Consider the following 19,415-nt stretch of genomic DNA (forward strand, 5'->3'; position numbering starts at 1 on the left):
ACTGAAGTTTTAAAGTGGGTACTTTTTATTTTTACTTAACTACATTTTGAGAGAAGGTCTCTGTACTTACTACCCTACTACATTTTTGAACAGGATTGAAAAGTAAAAGTATTTTTTATTATTGCCTGACACCTGCTGAAAAGGTTGATAGGTTTATTTTTAACACATTCATAATTCGAGTGAAGAAAAATATACAAATAAAAACAGCTAGAAACTATTTTCGATTCAGTTGTTTCTTTGAACAAAATTCAGCACAAATCTTTATCTAAATCACTGCATTTGAAGTTTCATAAGACTTCAAAAGCTGCATGAAATGCTTTTACTTTTTACTCTTTAAGTACATTTTTAAATGGGTACTTTAATCATTTTACTTACATAGTTTTTCATGCAATACTTTTAGTTTTATTTGAGTATTTTTTTGCTCTGGTATTTGTACTTTTACTTAAGTAATGTAACTAAATACTTCTTCCACCACTGGAATTAGACCACATTGCAACGGCTAGAATGACTTCAGAGCTTCATTAAGGTAATTTCAATGAGTTGACTCTTTGGGCCTGATGTATTAGACTGGTTTTCAATATATTGTTGATTGGTTGAATTTTAAACCAATGAAATTCTGTTATTGAATTTGTTTTTGTGCTCTTATACAGACATGGTCCTGCACCCATTTTTCCCATGTATTTGAGCAAAATGTGTGCTCCAGTACAGATATACTGTATAAGCAGCTCCAGAGGTCAAAATAAGTCAGCTGCATGCTAATTATAAAACATTTTATTGTCTGGTCAGGAAGTGCGCTTTAGCACGCTAGTTGTTCTTAGCTTTACACTGGTCTCTAAGAGCTTATAAACTCATCGTGGTGAATAATTAGGGCACTCAGAATGCATAAGGTAAGTGAGGAATAACTGGACCAATACTAGTTCTGTTTTTCACATTTTAAGACAGTAAAAATCAGGTACAGTGCCCTTAATAATAATAGTCAGTATACAAATTTAAATCAATACCCACTCTCCTACCAGAGGTAACATACGGAAGCTTTTAGTAAAGTAGAGATAATTTTAATACCCATTATTTCCTTGTTCATACACAAAACAACATTAAATGGTGGTAACCTGCAGCCAGTGTTGGGAAGGAGTGTTGTCACAACACTAAAATTCAAGCTCAATTTCGACACTACGGTGATAATAAAAAACACTATTTAGACAATAGAATCTGATTTTCAACATTAAAAGGCCATGTGGTCCATGAGTGTACACTAGTCTATGTGTGTTATACTTGGTCTGATACAGCTAAAGATCATTCTAAAGCTATACAGGAAAGGTTTATTTCTGTTCTGTGAATGTGACTTCGATACTTGCCGAAATGAATATCTAGTTTCAATACTAGTTTTGGTACTGAGTAGTATCTGACACTGAGCGATCTGTAGGCTACTGTCTTACATGAATTTACTTGCTTACACTGTATGCACGTATATTTGTCTACAAAAAGTGTGTTTCATTTCAGTACCAACACAAAGGCACTTGAACAATATGCACTCGTACTTATCAATTCACTAGTGTAAATGTTGATCTTGTCCATGGGACATGAAGGCAGTATTAGCATTCAGCCTACTTCCCAACACTGCGGGCGGCCATGATGTTACATTGTAAACACTTGATGACAGTATGACAGTAGTTAGCTTTAGCAACCATTAGCATAAACATGTTGAGTAGTTACACATGTACAGTATTTAGTCATTATGTGTAGGGATGGGACAATAAACAATATTATATAATATTATACAATAAATAATATTATATAATATTATAATATTGTTTATCGTGATAAAAAGGGTAGACAATCATCATTCATGGGACATTTTGTATAATCATGATAATTGCCAGCAAAAATGATCACCATTATATCACCAGAATGTGCAGAAAAAAGCTATCATGGTCTCTTCTAGATCCTTGTTTTCACTTAATAGAAAGTACATTACTCTAACAGTGGTTTAAATATGGAACCTATGCAAATTATAATCTATCATATCCACAAAACTTTTTAAACTTTCAGAAACTTTAATTGTTATTCACAGTTATTTTGGCCATGATAGTCATGACACCAAATTTCAGTGTCATTCCATGCCTAATTATGTGTACGATAATGGTTGCTAAAGCTGAGTCGAGCCAGCTTCAGTGCTAGGCTAGGCTATATTTACGATTTATAGTTTCGAACAGTCAAATGAACATGGGGTTGCTGTGACGACTACAGCTCTCTTTAAAAAATACAAAATTAAGACAGACAGGTCATTTCAAGTACAGGTTAAATGTGTAAATTAAAATACTGATATAAATATTAAAATGATTTGTGATGAAATATGAAACATCCTGAGTGGTTGTGGCTGGTATGTCCCCCCAGTTGATTCAGATCTCTGTGAATCTGTGGAAGAGAAGGGGGAGAAAGGGAGAGGGGAGGGAGCGAGAGAGAGAAAGAGAGGAGAGAAATAAAGAGTTTAGAGAGAAGGAGATTGAGAGGAAGGGGAGAGAGGGGGAGATTAAGAAAGGGGCAGAGGGAGGGAGGGAAAGGGAAAGAGGGGAAGTAAGAAGAGAGAGAAAGAGAGGAAGGGAGGGACAGAGATAGAGAGAAAGAGAGAGAAGAAAGGGATGAGAGAGACATAAAGAGAGAGACAGGTTGAAAGAGAGAGAGCGGTGGGGCGGCAGCAACAGAGAGGCAGTCAATTTAGATGGACACACACACACACAATAAAAGGGGCGTGACCTACCCTTGACGGCGCCCACAGCAGTTCAAGAGCTCTTTGTAGACGAGGCGGGACAGGAGCTGAACAGAACATGTAGTTACACATGTGTCATGGCTAACATCATACTACATGTGAAATTTACGATTCATGGGTTTGGTTAAATAAGGCTTTCAAATTTTAATAATAATAAATGTATTTGTTTGCTTTGTTATTTTTGTGGTCCATCATCTAAAATAACATTAACTTCAAATTATTTATAGGATGTTACCCCAGACAAGTAAAGTTACTATTATTGGAGTTTTAGTTTTCCCAAATACATTTTTACTCTTACTTGAGTAATTTCTTGGACTGCTATTTTGTTCTTCTGTAGTTTGTGAAATCCACAGCAAGGGCCAATATCAGTAACAACAGAATTTAAAGGCTCTGTAACCAATTTTTCCCCATGTATTTCAGCAAAATGTGTCTTGCCCTCGTACAGATATATTGTATACGCAGCTCTTGAGGTCAGAATAAGTCTGCTGTGCACTGTTTGCATGCTAATTGCTATTAGCATTACTGTGACAGCAAAACTCTGCTCTGGTCTCTAATAGTTGTGAAAAGTGCTAAATGCATCGTGGTGAATAATTAGGATGCTTGTAATGCATAAGGTAAGAGAGGAATAACTTTGGACCACTGCAAACGGTTTAAAATTAACTAGTTCTGTTTTTCATATTTTTAAAACAGTAAAATCAGGTATAGGGCCTTTAAGTCATGTTTTTCTTTATCACACATTTTTTAAACCAAAGTTCTTAAATAAAAATGCTGAATAAAAGCAGAGCTGTACCAAACATGCAAGCACATCGGCACTGATGAGCATGTAGAAGACGTTGTTCCAGCCACTGGGCGAGATGATGCCAGCCAGTAGGGGGCCCAGTGCAGCTCCTGTGCAGAGGACAGTTAAGCTTAGATTATGTTTGCTACATGTAGATTCAGCGTGGAAATTAGATGCACAAAGCCAGACAAGAGGAAACAGACGTACCCACAGAGCCGGTCCCGTCGATTATGGCTGTGACCGTTGACAGGGCCCTGGAGTTTCCTCTCAGGCTCTCATGAGTCCCCTGGAACACACACACAGTAATGCTTCACGCCTCAGTGCACCAGACTGGTGTAGCTGGGTGTAGGCAGGGGTAGGTGGGTGTAGGATGGGCTAGACGGGTGTAGGCAGGTGTACGCAGGGGTAGACAGGTATAGGCAGGTGTAAGCAGGTGTAGGCAGGGGTAGGCAGGTTCTTTGTGCCCTCTACTGTAATCAAATACAACTATGGACTATGCACACCCACTTTTGTCCCAGGCCCAGCTGGAGAGAGAGCTGAGTCAAACAGATATGTACATGGACCCTCCTTCATAGGTGTTGATGTTCCCATGGGTGCCAAGCAAATCTTTGAGGGGTGAACACCAAGGTGTAATTTCTCTCATAATGACCACGTAACTGAGTATATGATTACGATACGACGTAATGTCCCTCTTTCACTGCTCAACACTGACCTGTCCCAGTAATTACAAAGCATTTAACAGGTTTGAATTATCCTTCGGTTTACATCATCTAAGAACCATATTCCTATCCCTGTAGTGTTAGACTGAGAAGAGGGCAGGTCAAATATCTCTAGTTAAGGTGAGACACTTGAGGTGAATAGGAAAATATCTTACAATAGGGTATAATTTTGACACTTCTTCTGTAGTTTACTCACATCAATGTAAAAAACAATATATTAAAATTGGCCATTTTTGGGACAGGCAAGTTGATTGAATTAAATATTACAACATCTTTCAGTGCAGAATGGACACTTTTGTTATTTCCACATGAAAGCTTACATGCTGTGAGACCAAAATTACCAAAACACAAAAAATTGTTCCCCCTTAATCTGCAGATATGGTATTAGGCCTGTCACAATAACACATTTTGAAGCACGATATATGAATATATTGAAACCACTTTATGCCACTGATACAAAAAAATAAAGCAAGATAATCCCAATAAAAAAAATTCAAATAAACAGTGTTGTTAAAAGGCCTCACCTGCAACAAATAAATAGGTGAATGATGCAATAATTAGCCATAGAAGTGAATATTCAACCTTCTACAGCTCAAATCTTAGCGTATTACAACAACAATCTCTCTAATTTTACAAAGGAAAAGTACCCGTGATAAATATTGACCCCAAAAATGTAGTTCCAGCTTTCATATAGTGAACGATAAGTTGATATAGTAATTATTGTGACTGGCCTATATGGCGCGGTTGAAGAAATATAACGGGAGAATGGAAATTGTCACTGAGAGAAATGATCAGGGAAGAAGTGTGCATTCTATGATTGGATATTTGTAATCTAAATAAAAGATCCAGATGTGTCCATACCAGGTCAGCAGATACAGCTGTGGTGATGAGGGCATAGGGGCCGTTGACCAGGGCCCCACAAAGCAGCAGCATCCCTGTGGACACACCAGGAGCAGGTCAGAACACTGGAGCCTACAGTGTAAGTAAACTACACAGTTACTTTACAGTGGGCTGTGTACTGTATATATTTTAGTACTGCACATTGCAACTTTTAATACAATTTTAATACATTTCCAAACAGAAAAAGACGAGCTCACCCACAGACATGCCCAGGCTCTGCTGCCCGATACTGTTGTAGAGAAACAGCTGGAACACAACACCACATGTTAGACTATTCACAATCGCACTTTCACACTAGGTGCACTATGTCCCTTTTCTGGTGGAGTGTCTGCGATCTTCTTGTTTCCATAGAGATGTTACTGCTTTGCCTGGAATGTTTCAGAGCAGAGCATTAAACACATCCTAGGGTTCACACAGTTTGCTTGAAATCACTTTCCAGGACTTTTCCAGGACAGTTTTAGAGTAATCATGGTACAAACAGATCCCACCCTTTTTTATACAGTTTTTATATGAAGATGTAGTCTAAGCCTAAGGCTATAACAAAAGTCCACAATTATTACACAATAATTAAACACCAAGGTAAACACACTATATTTTGTTATGTAAATGACCCAAAATATTTTTTAGTGAAACTCAAATTAGAGGAACACATAAGAACACAATCGTATTGACTCAGAATAAAAAAGTAAGTGCTGAAGACTCATTCTCCGCATGCGAATAGTACTTTGTGAGTCTGGTGTTGCACTTATAACACAGGAAATAAGGGACGTCTATATGTGACACAAAGGTCCAGCTAAGGAGGTAAGACAAAAAGGTGTAGGGGATTTGGAAATCCACCCCAAGAAATTTTGTACAACATAGGTGTAATTTCCTGCATTCTAGTTGATTTTAGCTCTGACAGATGCCAGTAATAGGTGGCAGCAAAAGTCTCTTTTAATTTGATATCCAATAATACGGCAAAGCAAAGCCTGGAGACATTTTTAAGGATAAAATATATATTTTCCAGGACATTTGGCCTTTTTCCTCATTTTCCCAATGTTTTGTATGTCTGCAAAACAGGTCAATAATTTTCCAGGTTTTCCAGGACACATGGGAACCCTGCATTCATTTCAATGGAGAAAAGCTACTGACATCAGATCCACAGACTTTGCTAACTCCAGCCAGAATGGTAAATGGTCACATTTTTTTATAGTGCTTTTCTACCTTCAAGGCACTCAAAGCACTTTACAACAAGGAACCACTCACCCATTCACACACCAGTGTACGCAGACACTGAGGGCAAGGTGGGTTAAGTGTCTTGCCCAAGGACACAACAACAGCATTCATCTGTGTGAGTTAGAATCGCACCGCCAACCTATGGATCAGTGGATCTGACCGCTCAACCAATGATGTTTGATGTGTCGAGAGCAGGATTTGAACCACCAACCTTCAGATCATTGGACAAACACTCTACCAACCATATCCTGTCTCACGACTCCAGAGGGCATGACTGACAGGTGGATTAACTAATCAGAGAGACGTATGCTCCATTCTAGTCTTAAACCGACATGGCAGCTTACACGTGAAAAATGAAGAAAACAATACAGGACTAAGAAACAGAATATCGGCACAAATTAGGGAAAATCACAATTACAATTACATTTGCTATTTATGTTTTAATAATAGGATTCAAAGTTCAAATTTTAAACGTGTCTAGAAGAATTGTAAAAAAAACCCCTGCAATTATAACTGACAAACTAATACAAGAATCAAATTTCAGAACATGTTTCTACAGATTGAAACTACAGGGTTAGCAGTTTAAGACAGGAGATTGTGCTGTTTGTGTGATTTGCTAATTGTGTCCATTCAGATTGCAATTTTGATTAGAGTGCAATGAATCTTGTAGCTCTAGTTCAATGCCATACTGTGGAATATCTTTCTGAGCACTCACCATGGGCGCTGCAGTGATCAACATGACCCAGCAGGTGGAAGCTCGAGCCCCAGTGTAGTCTGAGATCAGGCCAGCCAGGATCCCCCCTGCACACAGCACCAATCACATAACACACAACTAAACAGCCAGACAATACACTTATAACATACCATACCTCACATCAATTACAGTTTTCTTTGCTAAGTAATTTTTGAGTTTGTGTTTATGATAAAGAGGGGGTATTTATGCCTGAAACCAATACACTACAACTTCACAAACCTGACGCAATGTGCAGTGGTTTTATTACCAGGATGCACGCTGATAATAATGTAATAGCGCTATTAAGGGGGAGTGACTTAGTGTGGAGAGCATAGGGAGGAAAGTGACACTTATAAAACATGTTAATACATTATATATATATATATATATATATATAGCATTTTCAACAATTAAAGGTAACACGGTGATCTAAATATGTTATGTGTTAGCAGTTAATAGTCCAGAGAAGTGTAATGCCCCCTCTTTAAGTTGTCAGGAAGTGGCCCATATCTTCAAAATAAGAATAAACTGGCTCAGGTAGTGAAGTAAAACTCAAATGTTGACAGTTAAAAATGTTCTTAAGCCAGTTCTGATGCTGTGTCCTTGGGTAAGACACTTCACCCTGCCTATGGAAAGTTTAAGTGAGGTTGTGGTCAGAGAGGCTATTTTCTAGCATCACTCAAGTACAGTACAAAACCAATGGGCAATAACCAAATTTAGTTCAGAACTAAAATAGCTTAAGTAAATTTATATTGCAAATTTGTTTTAAAATCAATCAATCAATACAAGGATTAATCAAACAGCGCATGTCCTGTAGTGAACGTACCTACAATCCCTCCCACGTCAAACAGAGTGGACATGTCTCCAGCTTCTTTGGCATCAAAATGTGCTACAAGAATAGGACAGAATGAAGACCTGAGAGACACAGAGGGACAACTATACAGAGGGACAAATATATAGAGGAACACATATACAGAGAGATAACTACACAGAGGGACACATTTACAAAGGAACGCATAAACAGAGGGGCAACTATACAGAGGGACACTGGCACAAATATACAGAGAGACGACTATACAGAGGGGCACATATACATATACAGAGAAACAAATATATAAAGGGACAAATATACAGAAGGACAAATATATAGAGGGATAAATATAAAGAGGGACGAAGGGACAGTGGGACAGAGGGATGAGGGTGGCGAGGACACTGACCCACGTTGGAGATGTACAGCGGCAGCCAGAAGAGGAATGTGTAACTGACTAGTTTGGCAAAGAGCAGGCAGAAGGAAAACTCCAACACACCCTGAAACAGACAGAAGCTCCATCAGCACTGAAATACTCCATCAGTGCTGAAACACACAGCTCCATCAGCACTGAAACACTCCATCAGCGCTGAAACACACAGCTCCATCAGCACTGAAACACTTCTTCAGCACTGAAACACTGCACCAACACTGAAACACACAGCTCCATCAGCGCTGAAACACTCCATCAGTGCTGAAACACACAGCTCGTCAGGCTAAGTCACATGACCTCTCACCGGGATCCTTAGAGCTCCACAAAAACTGATGGCCTCGCTGTCCTCTGACACTTCCACCACCGCTGAGCCGTCAGTCTGTAACACAGACAGAGGACAGGGACATGGTAAAGAGTGAGACATAGGACAGAGACAAAGAACAGAGACAGGGGACAGTGAAACACAGGACAGAGACAGAGGACAGTGAAACGAAGACAGTGCGAAGGTGGGGGACTCACTTCCTGCATTGGGGTGGAGCAGCCTACATCCTCAGGTTCTAAAGGAGGACAGAGAGAACATGTTTATGAGCAGTGAGAGTCCTGGTGGCCACTGGTTTAGTTCTGGCTGAAGTCTTTGGTAAGTGCTGGTTCATTCCTTGTTCAGTCCTGGTTTAGTCCTGGTTTAGTTCTGGGTTAGTCCTGGGTTAGTCCATGACCAGGTCAAGGAGTGCTCCAGTGCTTTTTGTTTCACATACAGTGAGGAGTATGGGGTCCCTGATAGAGAAGACTTACTGTCCACCAAGAAGAAAAAGCAGAGCAGGCCTGTCCCAGTGATGATGGCTCCTGGGACGATGAAAGATAGGCCCCAGGAAGAGGACACAAAGGCCCCTGCAATCAGAGAGCCCAGGATATTGCCCACAGATGTGTGCGAGTTCCACACGCCCATGATGAAGCCGCGTCTGCACACACACAAACACAGATGCGCGTGCGCACACACGCACACACAGATGAGGTCACGTCTAACCCTGATGATGATCAGTGTATACACCTATACATAATGGACATGGAATAGCCTGAGTCAGCTCCTGACTCACAGTACTTACTTCCCCTTTCCAAACCAGTTCCCCATACAGGCCACGACCGCAGGCCAGCCAGTGGTTTGCACCAGGCCATTCATCACCTGACACACACAGCACATGAAACTAGTAAGTATTTAATACTGCGTTTGCACATACTACTCAAAGCAAATAAAGGAATACTTTGTGCTCTTCATTTCAAAGTAGGAGAGTTTCCGGGTAAATGGTAAATAGAAATGTACTGTTGAACAGACATAGTATCTCTGACTGTTTGTGCAGCTCAGAACAGTGAGTCATGTGACCTGCTGACAGTCATGTGATCTCATAAATCCTGGGTCATGTGAGTGTGTGACTGGTAGACACCGACCACATGCTTCCATGTACACTTGTGTTCTGAGTACCTATATGAAGGCGTAGTAGAAGACAGAGTGTATGACAGGAGCAGAGTACCTATATGAAGGAGTAGTAGGAGATAAAGTATATGAGAGGAGCCGTGTACCTGTATGAAGGTGCAGTAGAAGAGGGACTATATGACAGGATCAGTGTACCTGTATGAAGGCGTAGTAGGTGAGAGAGTGGATGTTCCAGTAGAACCCCAGTCCAAACAGGGCTGTGAAGAGTCCACTAAGGAGCATGCCCACAGTGAGGTAGAGCCGCAGGGGCAGACGCTCACCGAAAATACCACTGTGGGGACAAAAACAGACATCACAATCTACTCTCCATTAGGGTTGTCAAAAGTATCAAAAATCAGATACTAATTGATACTAAAACTAGTATCGAAATTAGATATTCATGTGAGCGGGTATCTATACTAAAAAAGTCACATTCACAGGACAGAAATGAACCTTTCTTGAATAGCTTTAGAATGATCTTGAGCTGTATCAGAACAAGAATAAGACTACACGGACTAATATACGCACATGGACCACTATGGAATCTACCAGGACGACTGAGAAGGGATTACACAGATATACGGCCATATGGTAATATAAAAGAAAGTATTACGATTTAATGTTGAGAATCACATTGTTTTTATTATAAAATAAAATCAGTGTTCTTATTATCATTGTGGTATTGGAATCAGTATTATGAAATGTATCTATAAGGCACTATTTCAAAAACTGACGGAACCTCAAGTGCATGTTAATCTTTGATATCGGAACATTTAATACCAGATCACATGACTGCAAAACTGAGATGGGAAAGAGGGTTTTTAGCTGTTTTGCTTCACAAAAATGGAATACACTCCAAGGAAAAGCAAAACTGGATGCACTGGTGACACAGTCACCTGTTTTTAATGTTTTATATGGACTTGTATATTTGCTTTTTTTTCCTGCTTGTATTTTAATCAGGGCGCCCATGAAAAAGAGACCCCAAGTGCTCTCATTAGGTATAAATAAAGATAAATAAAATAAATAAATAAGTATTGCGTCTATCCCTTAGTACTGAACTTGAGTTTTTCATATTGCAACAACACTACTCTCTAGTCCCCAAAGCCAAATCTACACCCATATCACAAACTTAAAACCCTGTAGTTGATCTAATAATAATAATCCTAAAAATAATAAAGGATTTATGTAATGGGGAACAGACTTTTTATCTCCATAAGAGAGGAAAATCCACATGTGTGTGTGCAGATTTTTGTTCCCATAGAGTGATAAATAACCGCCCACACCCTCACCTGAAGAACATGCCCACTGCATATGCTACCAGGAAGCAGTTGTCCAGCACTCCAAACAGGGTCTTGTAGTTATTCTGGTCTAAAGGACACACATGAGAGCCTGGTTAGTGTGACAGTGGTCCTGAGCTGCACACAGAGGATGCTCACCACCCACCGAACGGGGCCCAGTCGCACCAGGTGACATTGTCTGTGATGTTGACGTCGGCCGGACGGATGACAGTGGAGCAGTTTCTGTGGAGCTCACTCTGTGGGACACAATGACAACGTCAATCTCATAATGTCCTCTGTCTACTGTCCTCTGTCCCTGTCCTTGTCAGGACAGTCTTCTGTCCGCCTGTCTTCTATTTCTGCCCACTGTCCCTGTCCTCTGTACATTGTCCTCTATCCTCTTTGCCTGTCCAAACTCTTATCTGCTATTACTGTCCTTTGTCCACTGTCGACTGTCCTGTCCTCTATAACCATTCATTTTACAAGTCACTGCTTTTTAGCTATCTTAAGGGAGGAGCTAACTACCCTGAAACTCAAAACACCTGTTGTTTACAGTTTCAGTTTGAAGGCTAGCTCTATTTAGCTACACTAAGTGCCCCTAATGGGTGCTTTCACATCCTGGCTAGCTTTATTGTTTTCTTTGTTTTGATTTGGGCCTGAGGATGGAGTTATAAATAAGAGATAGATGATATCTAACCCACCTGCCCTCTCCGGGTGGGTGGTGAGTCTCTGCCTCAATTGGAGGAGTTCAAGTATGTCGGGGTCTTGTTCACGAGTGAGGGAAGGATGGAGCGTGAGATTGACAGGTGGATCGGTGCAGCGTCTGCAGTGATGCAGTTGCTGTATCGGTTCGTTGTGGTAAAGAAGGAGCTGAGCCCAAAGGCCAAGCTCTCGATTTACCGGTCAATCTACGTTCCTACCCTCACTTATGGTCATGAGCTCTGGGTAATGACCGAAAGGACAAGGTCACGGATAAGCGGCTGAAATGGGTTTCCTCTGCAGGGTGGCCGGGCGCACCCTTAAGGATAGGGTGAGGAGCTCGGTCACACGGGAGAAGCTTGGACTAGAGCCGCTGCTCCTACACGTTGAGAGGAGCCAGCTGAGGTGGCTCGGGCATCTGCTCAGGATGCCTCCTGGACGCCTCCCTAGGGAGGTGTTCTGGGCATGTCCCACAGGGAGGAGGCCCCGGGGAAGACCCAGGACACGCTGGAGGGACTATGTCTCTCGGCTGGCCTGGGAACGCCTTGGGGTCCCACCGGAGGAGCTGGAGGACGTGTCCGGGGTGAGGGAAGTCTGGGAGTCCCTGTTTAGACTGCTGCCCCCGCGACCCGGCCCCGGATAAGTGGAAGAAAATGGATGGAAGGATGGATGGATGATGTCTAAGATAGATGATGTCTAAGAGATAGATGATTCCCCTCTCAAATCCTTTTTCTTTCTTTGGGTCTTTTACAACTGTACTAACAGTTTCCTCACAATATCATCATAAACATTGTATCATGTGTGAAATAATTGTGACAGTCAACTTCACCTGTCCCCACCTGTCCCTCGGTGATGTCCTGGCTTTGTAGGCGGGGCTTACCTTGACAATGCTGATTGGCTTCCTGGACAGGTGGTAGGCCGTGTAGAACAAGAAGGTGAGTACGAGGGTGAAGCTGCGGTACCTGCATCAAACAACCAATCAGAGAGGACACATGATACAAGAGCAGAACGTCCTGAGCATGCACCTGCAGGATGAGCTGAACTAGTCTGGTCCTGCAGATCTCATGTTTGTGTTAACAAATTATTAATACTGAAAACAAACCATAAAGCAGAATCATCTCAAAAAAGTATTCTAAATGTGCAATATAACAGAATAAATAACAGAATGCAACACCTAAGTAGTTAGCTTGCATCTATAATGAGTCAGTTCTTAAATCAACCTTCCACAGCTCAAATCTCATTATAGTACAAAAAATAACCACACTTTTCATACTAATACAAAGAAAAAATACCCACGATAAATATTGACCCCCCAAAAATGATTGTTCCACCTTTTACGTATTGAACGATAAGTCAACATAGTGATTATCGTGACAAGCCTACTGGGGTAAATCATAAATGATGACAGGAGCACATCATAAAGCACAAACCTGTTTGCTTTACACAGAGCAACAACCCATAAGAGGAGCCACTCACAGCTCAGTTTTGTGGAGGGTATAACTGAGGTATAGGTAACAGTATAGTACTCATGCTGATTAGTTTTCAGACATCATACTTTTACTCAAGTATTATACAGTAGTGTTACAAGATAATTCGCAATCAAAATTGCAATTTGAATGGATGCTATTTGCACATTTTTGCACAAGTTTTTGAAATACCATTATTTCCTCCACAAATTGAATCTCCTGCCTTATTCTGCATAAAAACTGCTAACCCTGTAGTTTGTATCTGGCCAAACATGTTCTGAAATGTGATTCTTGTTTTAGTTTGTCAGTTCATATTTCAGTCTTTTTGTCAATTCTTCTGAACGTGTTTAAAATATAAACTTTGAACAGAATCCTATTATTAAAATTCTAATCTCAATTCTAATAGCAATGCCTGTCAGAAAAATCACAATTCAATATTTTTCTAAAATATTTTTTTCAGCCCTAATGTACAGTGTAAAAGTACTCTTACTTGAATAAACATTTTGGTTCCTCTTCCCACTGTGAGAAAGTCCAAATGTGAAAAAAGCCATTGTGACCATTTGTGTTTCTTGCACTGCTCCTTCAGATATGATTTAGTTTTCCCTGTGCCTATCCTTTGAAAATACCAGATTTTCTGACATATTTAAAGTGCATATGACAGGTTAGACTACACATTTCACTAAAACATAGTAAACATTATTAAATTCAGGTTTGATAAAAAATCTTAACTTGATCATGAAATTAAGTCACATTATCTCAAAATTATGTGATGATTTCACAGAATTACAGCAGGTCTAGGTGCCAAGGTCTAGCAGCCTCAGGGAGTGACCACTTCTCTGCCTCTGACAACTCAGTCTCAGAAAGGGGGAACTTAACCCACAGAGAGTCTATCCACAGCCTCACGCCCGGAGCCCTTCACCTATTTGATGCCTTGCCTCTGTGCAATACCCGGTCCTAGGTGCACTGGTCCCGGAATGATCAGCTTCGCTGCAGAACGAACCAGCAGAGATTGTAGTAGGGCTGCTTCAGAAGGTAAACATGGACCGATACGAAATCAGCCTAATTCTGATATACAATATTCATCCAAATGTAACATCTATTCTAGGCTGTGCAGTTTATATGTCTGTCCACCCGCTCCATCCTACCACTGCCACTCAGCACCTTTATCCACATAAGATAGATTATGCTGTGAAATGACAGCAGAAGAGCATCAGACAGGTGCTGGATCAGCGTGAGGATACTGAGGCTGCTTAAGTAGGTGCTATTAAATGTATGATTTATTTACTAAAAGTGTACACTTTTGTCAGCAACAGAGAGCTGCTTCTTGCATTGTGTGCGCAGCTGTAAACTATGGATATCAATCAATCTCACCAAACAAACGTGCAAAATGGATAGATTCACCTTTGTTGCCATAGTTCCTCGTTTTGCATATCACGTTATTTCATGATAATTCTTTATCACAAATTTTCATGCTAATTTTGTATCACATTTTAACCTCTTGTAATTTTGAGATAGTATCACAAAATTCATAATTGTTGGTATCACATTAAAACTTGATACTGCTCATTTTTATTTAAGTACAGAATGGCAGTTCTACACTGTGGTAAATTGTCTCTGCATTTTGAATGGAATTTTTGGTGTGGATGACATAGGCTGTTTTTTTTTAAACTTTTCTTTTCAAGTTTTTTTTTTTCCATAAATTACCGCTTAACTGATTATTTTGCACAGGTACTATCCCACCAAACCAAGTCAGAATAAAAAAAAAAACTGTTATTTGCACTTTGCAACTGTTATTTGCACTACGTCTTGTCCTTCTAATTACATTGGGCATGTGCTGGGAGTTATTTCTCAGTGTGACACTTACTCGAGAAATATTTGTTAACAGAGGGGATATTACACCTCTAACACAATTAGCATGCATCCTGCTAATGAAACTACTGCACTACTACAGTGTTTCATGTTTTTGCATATTTATGGAGAAATGCCATGTGGGAGCATGGGTGACGTGGCCTGTGGGCTGGGCATTGGATATAATCTTACAGCCAACTATAAGGAGGAGAGATCGCTAAAACATTTACATATTAAACTGTATGCAGCCTAACCGCTTACTGTTTAAAAAGTCAAACCATATTAGGCTATTTTCTGATCTATGTTATAATGTTGTTTCCTCATCACAAACAGACCTGGAGTTATGTTTTGTTTCATTCACACATGTTTAACTCACAAACCCTGCATATTTAGTTCTTCTCTCAAACTGAAAGCACACTTCAATTGACCCTATATACTTGAAAGTAGTCACACATAACATCATTGAGTAATTACTATGGAACCTAATTTCTTAATATCAGATGTAGTTCATCTATGTATATTTACCCAACAAGATTAAGAAATTACTAGGAATAGTTATATCTTAACATTTATTTGGTAAAGTTATAATATGTAAAGGTATTCAATATGATTCACTTAAAGCAGACCAAAACTAACAGACTTCAAACTATTATTCAAGGATATTTTGTGTGACCACATGACATAATAATAAGTAACTCTGGTGAATTAATAAAACATTGTAATAAATGCTTTATTAAAACATTAATAGGAACTGTAAGCTATGCAAAATTATTATTTTAAATTCCATAAACATGAATTATTTGTGTCCTCTATCTGCAGGTTAAGGCTCTGGCAACCCAGGTTCAGTTTTGATTGTCGTACTTTTTTAAAAACAGAAAGTGCACAGGATAAATACAGTTCCTTTAAGACGCCTAGACCTGTACCATTTTATCACATTAGCAGCTTTAATGTAAATGTTTGACCTAGACCTACAGAACCCCTTCAATACACGAAAGACATTTTATTGTCAGAAATGTGTTGCCCAAAATTGAATCAGTTAATAATAGGCATACTAGGCAAATTCACAAATTTTACAATTTAATAAACAAAAACAAAAAACAATAGTATAGTCACATTTAGGACTATAGACATGGTCAGAGAGTATGAACTAGTGGTCCAAGAAATAACTCAAAAGTAAAAAAAGGGATTTGGGAAAAGTACTATAATTTGAATTTAATGTAATTTAAAGGACCAAATAAATAAAAAATACTGTAATGCATAATATCTGATATGGCATTTTCAAAGGATAGACACAAGAATGAGACAAACTAAATCATATCTGAAGAAGTGGCTTAAGAAACACAAATGTTGAAATAATTTTATATTGTCCAAGTAAAGCTTTTGTCACTTGCAGATTTACTCACAGTGGGAAGAGGAACCAAAAGTAAGAGTATTGTTACTTCAAAAAAAAAAAAAAAAAAATTCAAGCAGGACGAAAGTATGCTGCTAGAAAGGCATACTTTCTAGTATACTTTGCACTGAAAAGTACAATTTCTTACTCAAGTAAATGTAACTGAGCAGGCTACTGCCCAACTCTGGGCACAGGATGAGTACTTTACTTCAGCCAAACTTATCCTAATGTTAATAATTTATTTTTGTCGGTTCCACATGTTGGATTTTCATTTTGCTTTCCTTGAACACAAACTTACCAAGTGTCCCGGGACAGAGACGTGACGAGCCGGATCCCAGGAGCCAAGGACGACTTCATCCTGTCGAGCCGGCTCTCGCTGTGCCACACTGTTATTACCGCGTCCTAACAGCGCGCCATGGCCGGGCAGCGACGGGAGTGGAAGCGCCGAGTGTGGAGCAGCTCAGAGCGGGGCAAAGGAGCGCGCGGAGCCGTGGTTCGCTGAAAGTTTGCCCCGGGTCGGTTCCATGTCGTTCTTATAGCCGTAGACCGGTGCGTAAATGTCCTCAGGTTTTGCGTGTGTGAGTTGGAGAGGGAACTCTTTCCAACCTGTTTTTGAAATGATCCTGCTTTTCCAGACTGAGCCTCTGAGGTCATGTGACTCAGGCCTGACGTCACAGGAGAGGCTGGCCCAAACACCCCAGACTCAGTTTAGGACTTTTGAGTTCAATCACTGGACAGAGATGGGTGGAGTAGACAAAAACAGTACTCAAGAGTTACTTCAAAAATAATATTAGAAGAAATAGAAGTAGAATTAGGCCTACAGAGTGATCCAAGGAATTACTCAAGTAAGAGTAAAAAAAAAAAGTATTTGGGAAAACTACTGCTCATGATAGAGTAATTCAAACAGTTGGGACTTAGCATTTGAGTTATAAAGTAGCAAGACAAGGCAAGTTTATTTATATAGCACAGTTCGTACACAAGGTAATTCAAAGTGCTTTACAGAACAAGAAAGACATTAAAATCACAATACAACAAATCAAAACATAAGTAATCACAATTAATCCTCATAAAATGTACCTTAAAAGAGAAGAGTGCAGAATAAAAACCTTTCAGTCGTATGCACAGCTAAACAGAACTGTTTTGAGCCTGGGTTTAAACATTGTCAAAGTAGAGGCCTGTCCCACATCTTCAGGAAGACTGTTCCAGGTTTTAGCTGCATAAAACTGAAACACCAATTCCCCATGTTTAGTCCTGACTCTGAGGACTTCAGGGACTGGCCTCCTGCTGTTGCCCAGAGTGTATGATGGTTCATATGGCACTAACATGTCAGAGATGTACTTTGGTGCTGGTCCATGGAGAGACTTGTTCACAGGCAGAGCTGCTTTAAAGTCTATTCTCTGAGCCACAGGAGCCAGAGCAGAGACCTGAGCACAGGACGCATGTGCTTGTACTTCCTAGTTCTAGTCAGTCTATTCTAGTGAATGTAATTTGAAGAACAAAACATTAAAAATGCACCAAATCTGTCATTTTCACATGATAGACATAAATATGAGACAAACTAAATCATATCAGAAGGAGCAGTGCAAGTCACAGAAATATTCAAATAATTTCATAATATCAACATAAAGCTTTTGTCACTTGTAGACTTACTTGAGTAAAAATTTAGCTTTGTCTTCCCACTGTGAGTAAGATTATTGTTACTTCAATAAAAATATTCAAGTAGGAGTAAAGGTATGCTGCTAGAAAAGTACTCTAAAAAGTACAATCTCTTAAAAAAGTTCCTCATATAAATGTAACTGTGTAAATGTAATGGTCTACTACACACCTCTAATTGTAGACTACTTGAACAGCACTGACGCATCAGTAACAGCGGGACGCAGGGAGAGACAAAAGAAAGGTACATAATCCAGAGTCCAATTTCCACAAAGATGGAAAGATATAAAAGACGCACCCAGTACAGTAGTTTAAAGGTCCACTGTGTAGCTTGTATGGAACTTTTCTGTTATGGGTTCTGCCACCTGTTTGGAGAGGTTATTGCCTGGCCCTGGAATGTTTCTGATTATGGTATTTAACTTGTCTATCTTACCTTTACTCTATTACCAGAGTATATTGCATTCTTTCTCTCCACCAATCTGACCTGCAACTATAAACAACTAACTGCAAGAAAATTAAAGGAGCTCTATGTAGCCTGCACTGTTTCTGTTTTAAAACGGTTCTACAATCACAACTGAACCTGTGTCCAGTGCCTTAAGCTGCAGATAGTGGATGCATACAAGTTTTTCTCATTCTCCTTTCAGTCCTTTTAGATTTAAACAAACTGGATTTCAACACTGAAACTGGCAACCCAAATGAGAAACACATGTGAGGCTCATTCTGCTTTCTGATTAAATAATCTTAAGAAACATTGGTTATGTCCAATGTTTTTAATAATAATAATAAATAACACTTTTACAGTGCTTTTCATGACACTCAAATACACTTCATACTGTTCAAGACAAGTTTTGTAATTAAGATTAAAACAGCATTCCAGTTGTTGTCAGTAAAGTTGATTTAAACATGTTTGCCTCATATCTGGGGACACAGATCAGTCATGTTCATGTAATCTATATCAAAGTCTTATATGCAGTTCTTTTAAGAAGGTGTTTACTTCATTCTATAATGTAGAGATAGGACTTGATCACTTACCTTAAACTGATCATGTAATATTTTGCTATAACAAAAGCAAAAACTGTCAAAACTTAATTTAACAAATGAAACACAACTATGGTTCAAACAAGAAAAAGCAACATTTCAAATAGCAGCAGTGTTACCAGCTGAGGGCACAAGGACTGGCCTCCTAGTGCACAGAAACCATGAGAAGTTGGTTAGCTGCAAAGACAAAGTGACATTGAAATGATTCGAAAGACTATGGTAT

At 39.6% G+C, this 19,415-nt stretch overlaps 1 protein-coding gene across 1 annotated transcript; it reads right to left on the reverse strand.

Annotated features, from left to right (window-relative positions):
• Positions 1-480: 480 nt before the first annotated feature.
• slc37a2 (solute carrier family 37 member 2) lies at positions 481-17,135 on the reverse strand. Its single transcript, XM_033978352.2, has 18 exons — positions 16,800-17,135; positions 12,678-12,759; positions 11,265-11,355; positions 11,111-11,189; positions 9,978-10,113; positions 9,457-9,533; positions 9,146-9,312; positions 8,873-8,910; positions 8,658-8,732; positions 8,330-8,420; positions 7,939-8,001; positions 7,095-7,180; positions 5,362-5,410; positions 5,126-5,199; positions 3,753-3,831; positions 3,558-3,655; positions 2,759-2,814; positions 481-2,415 (listed from the first exon to the last, which is right to left on the reverse strand). Exons 1-18 carry the CDS (start codon positions 16,856-16,858, stop codon positions 2,400-2,402), a joined length of 1,416 nt encoding a protein of 471 aa, XP_033834243.1. The 5' UTR covers positions 16,859-17,135; the 3' UTR covers positions 481-2,399.
• Positions 17,136-19,415: the final 2,280 nt, after the last annotated feature.

The sequence above is a fragment of the Periophthalmus magnuspinnatus genome, chromosome 14 (assembly GCF_009829125.3).
Source record: "Periophthalmus magnuspinnatus isolate fPerMag1 chromosome 14, fPerMag1.2.pri, whole genome shotgun sequence".
NCBI lineage: Eukaryota > Metazoa > Chordata > Actinopteri > Gobiiformes > Gobiidae > Periophthalmus > Periophthalmus magnuspinnatus.

Bases quoted from the DNA above. Each gene is read 5' to 3' on its own strand.
- slc37a2 (XM_033978352.2), bottom strand. From the start codon at position 16,858: ATGAAGTCGTCCTTGGCTCCTGGGATCCGGCTCGTCACGTCTCTGTCC. The intron at 11,356-12,677 runs GTAAGCCCCGCC...TGTGTCCCACAG, and splicing joins AGCCAATCAGCATTGTCAAG to AGTGAGCTCCACAGAAACTG. The intron at 5,200-5,361 runs GTGAGCTCGTCT...GTGTGTCCACAG, and splicing joins GAGCCTGGGCATGTCTGTGG to GGATGCTGCTGCTTTGTGGG.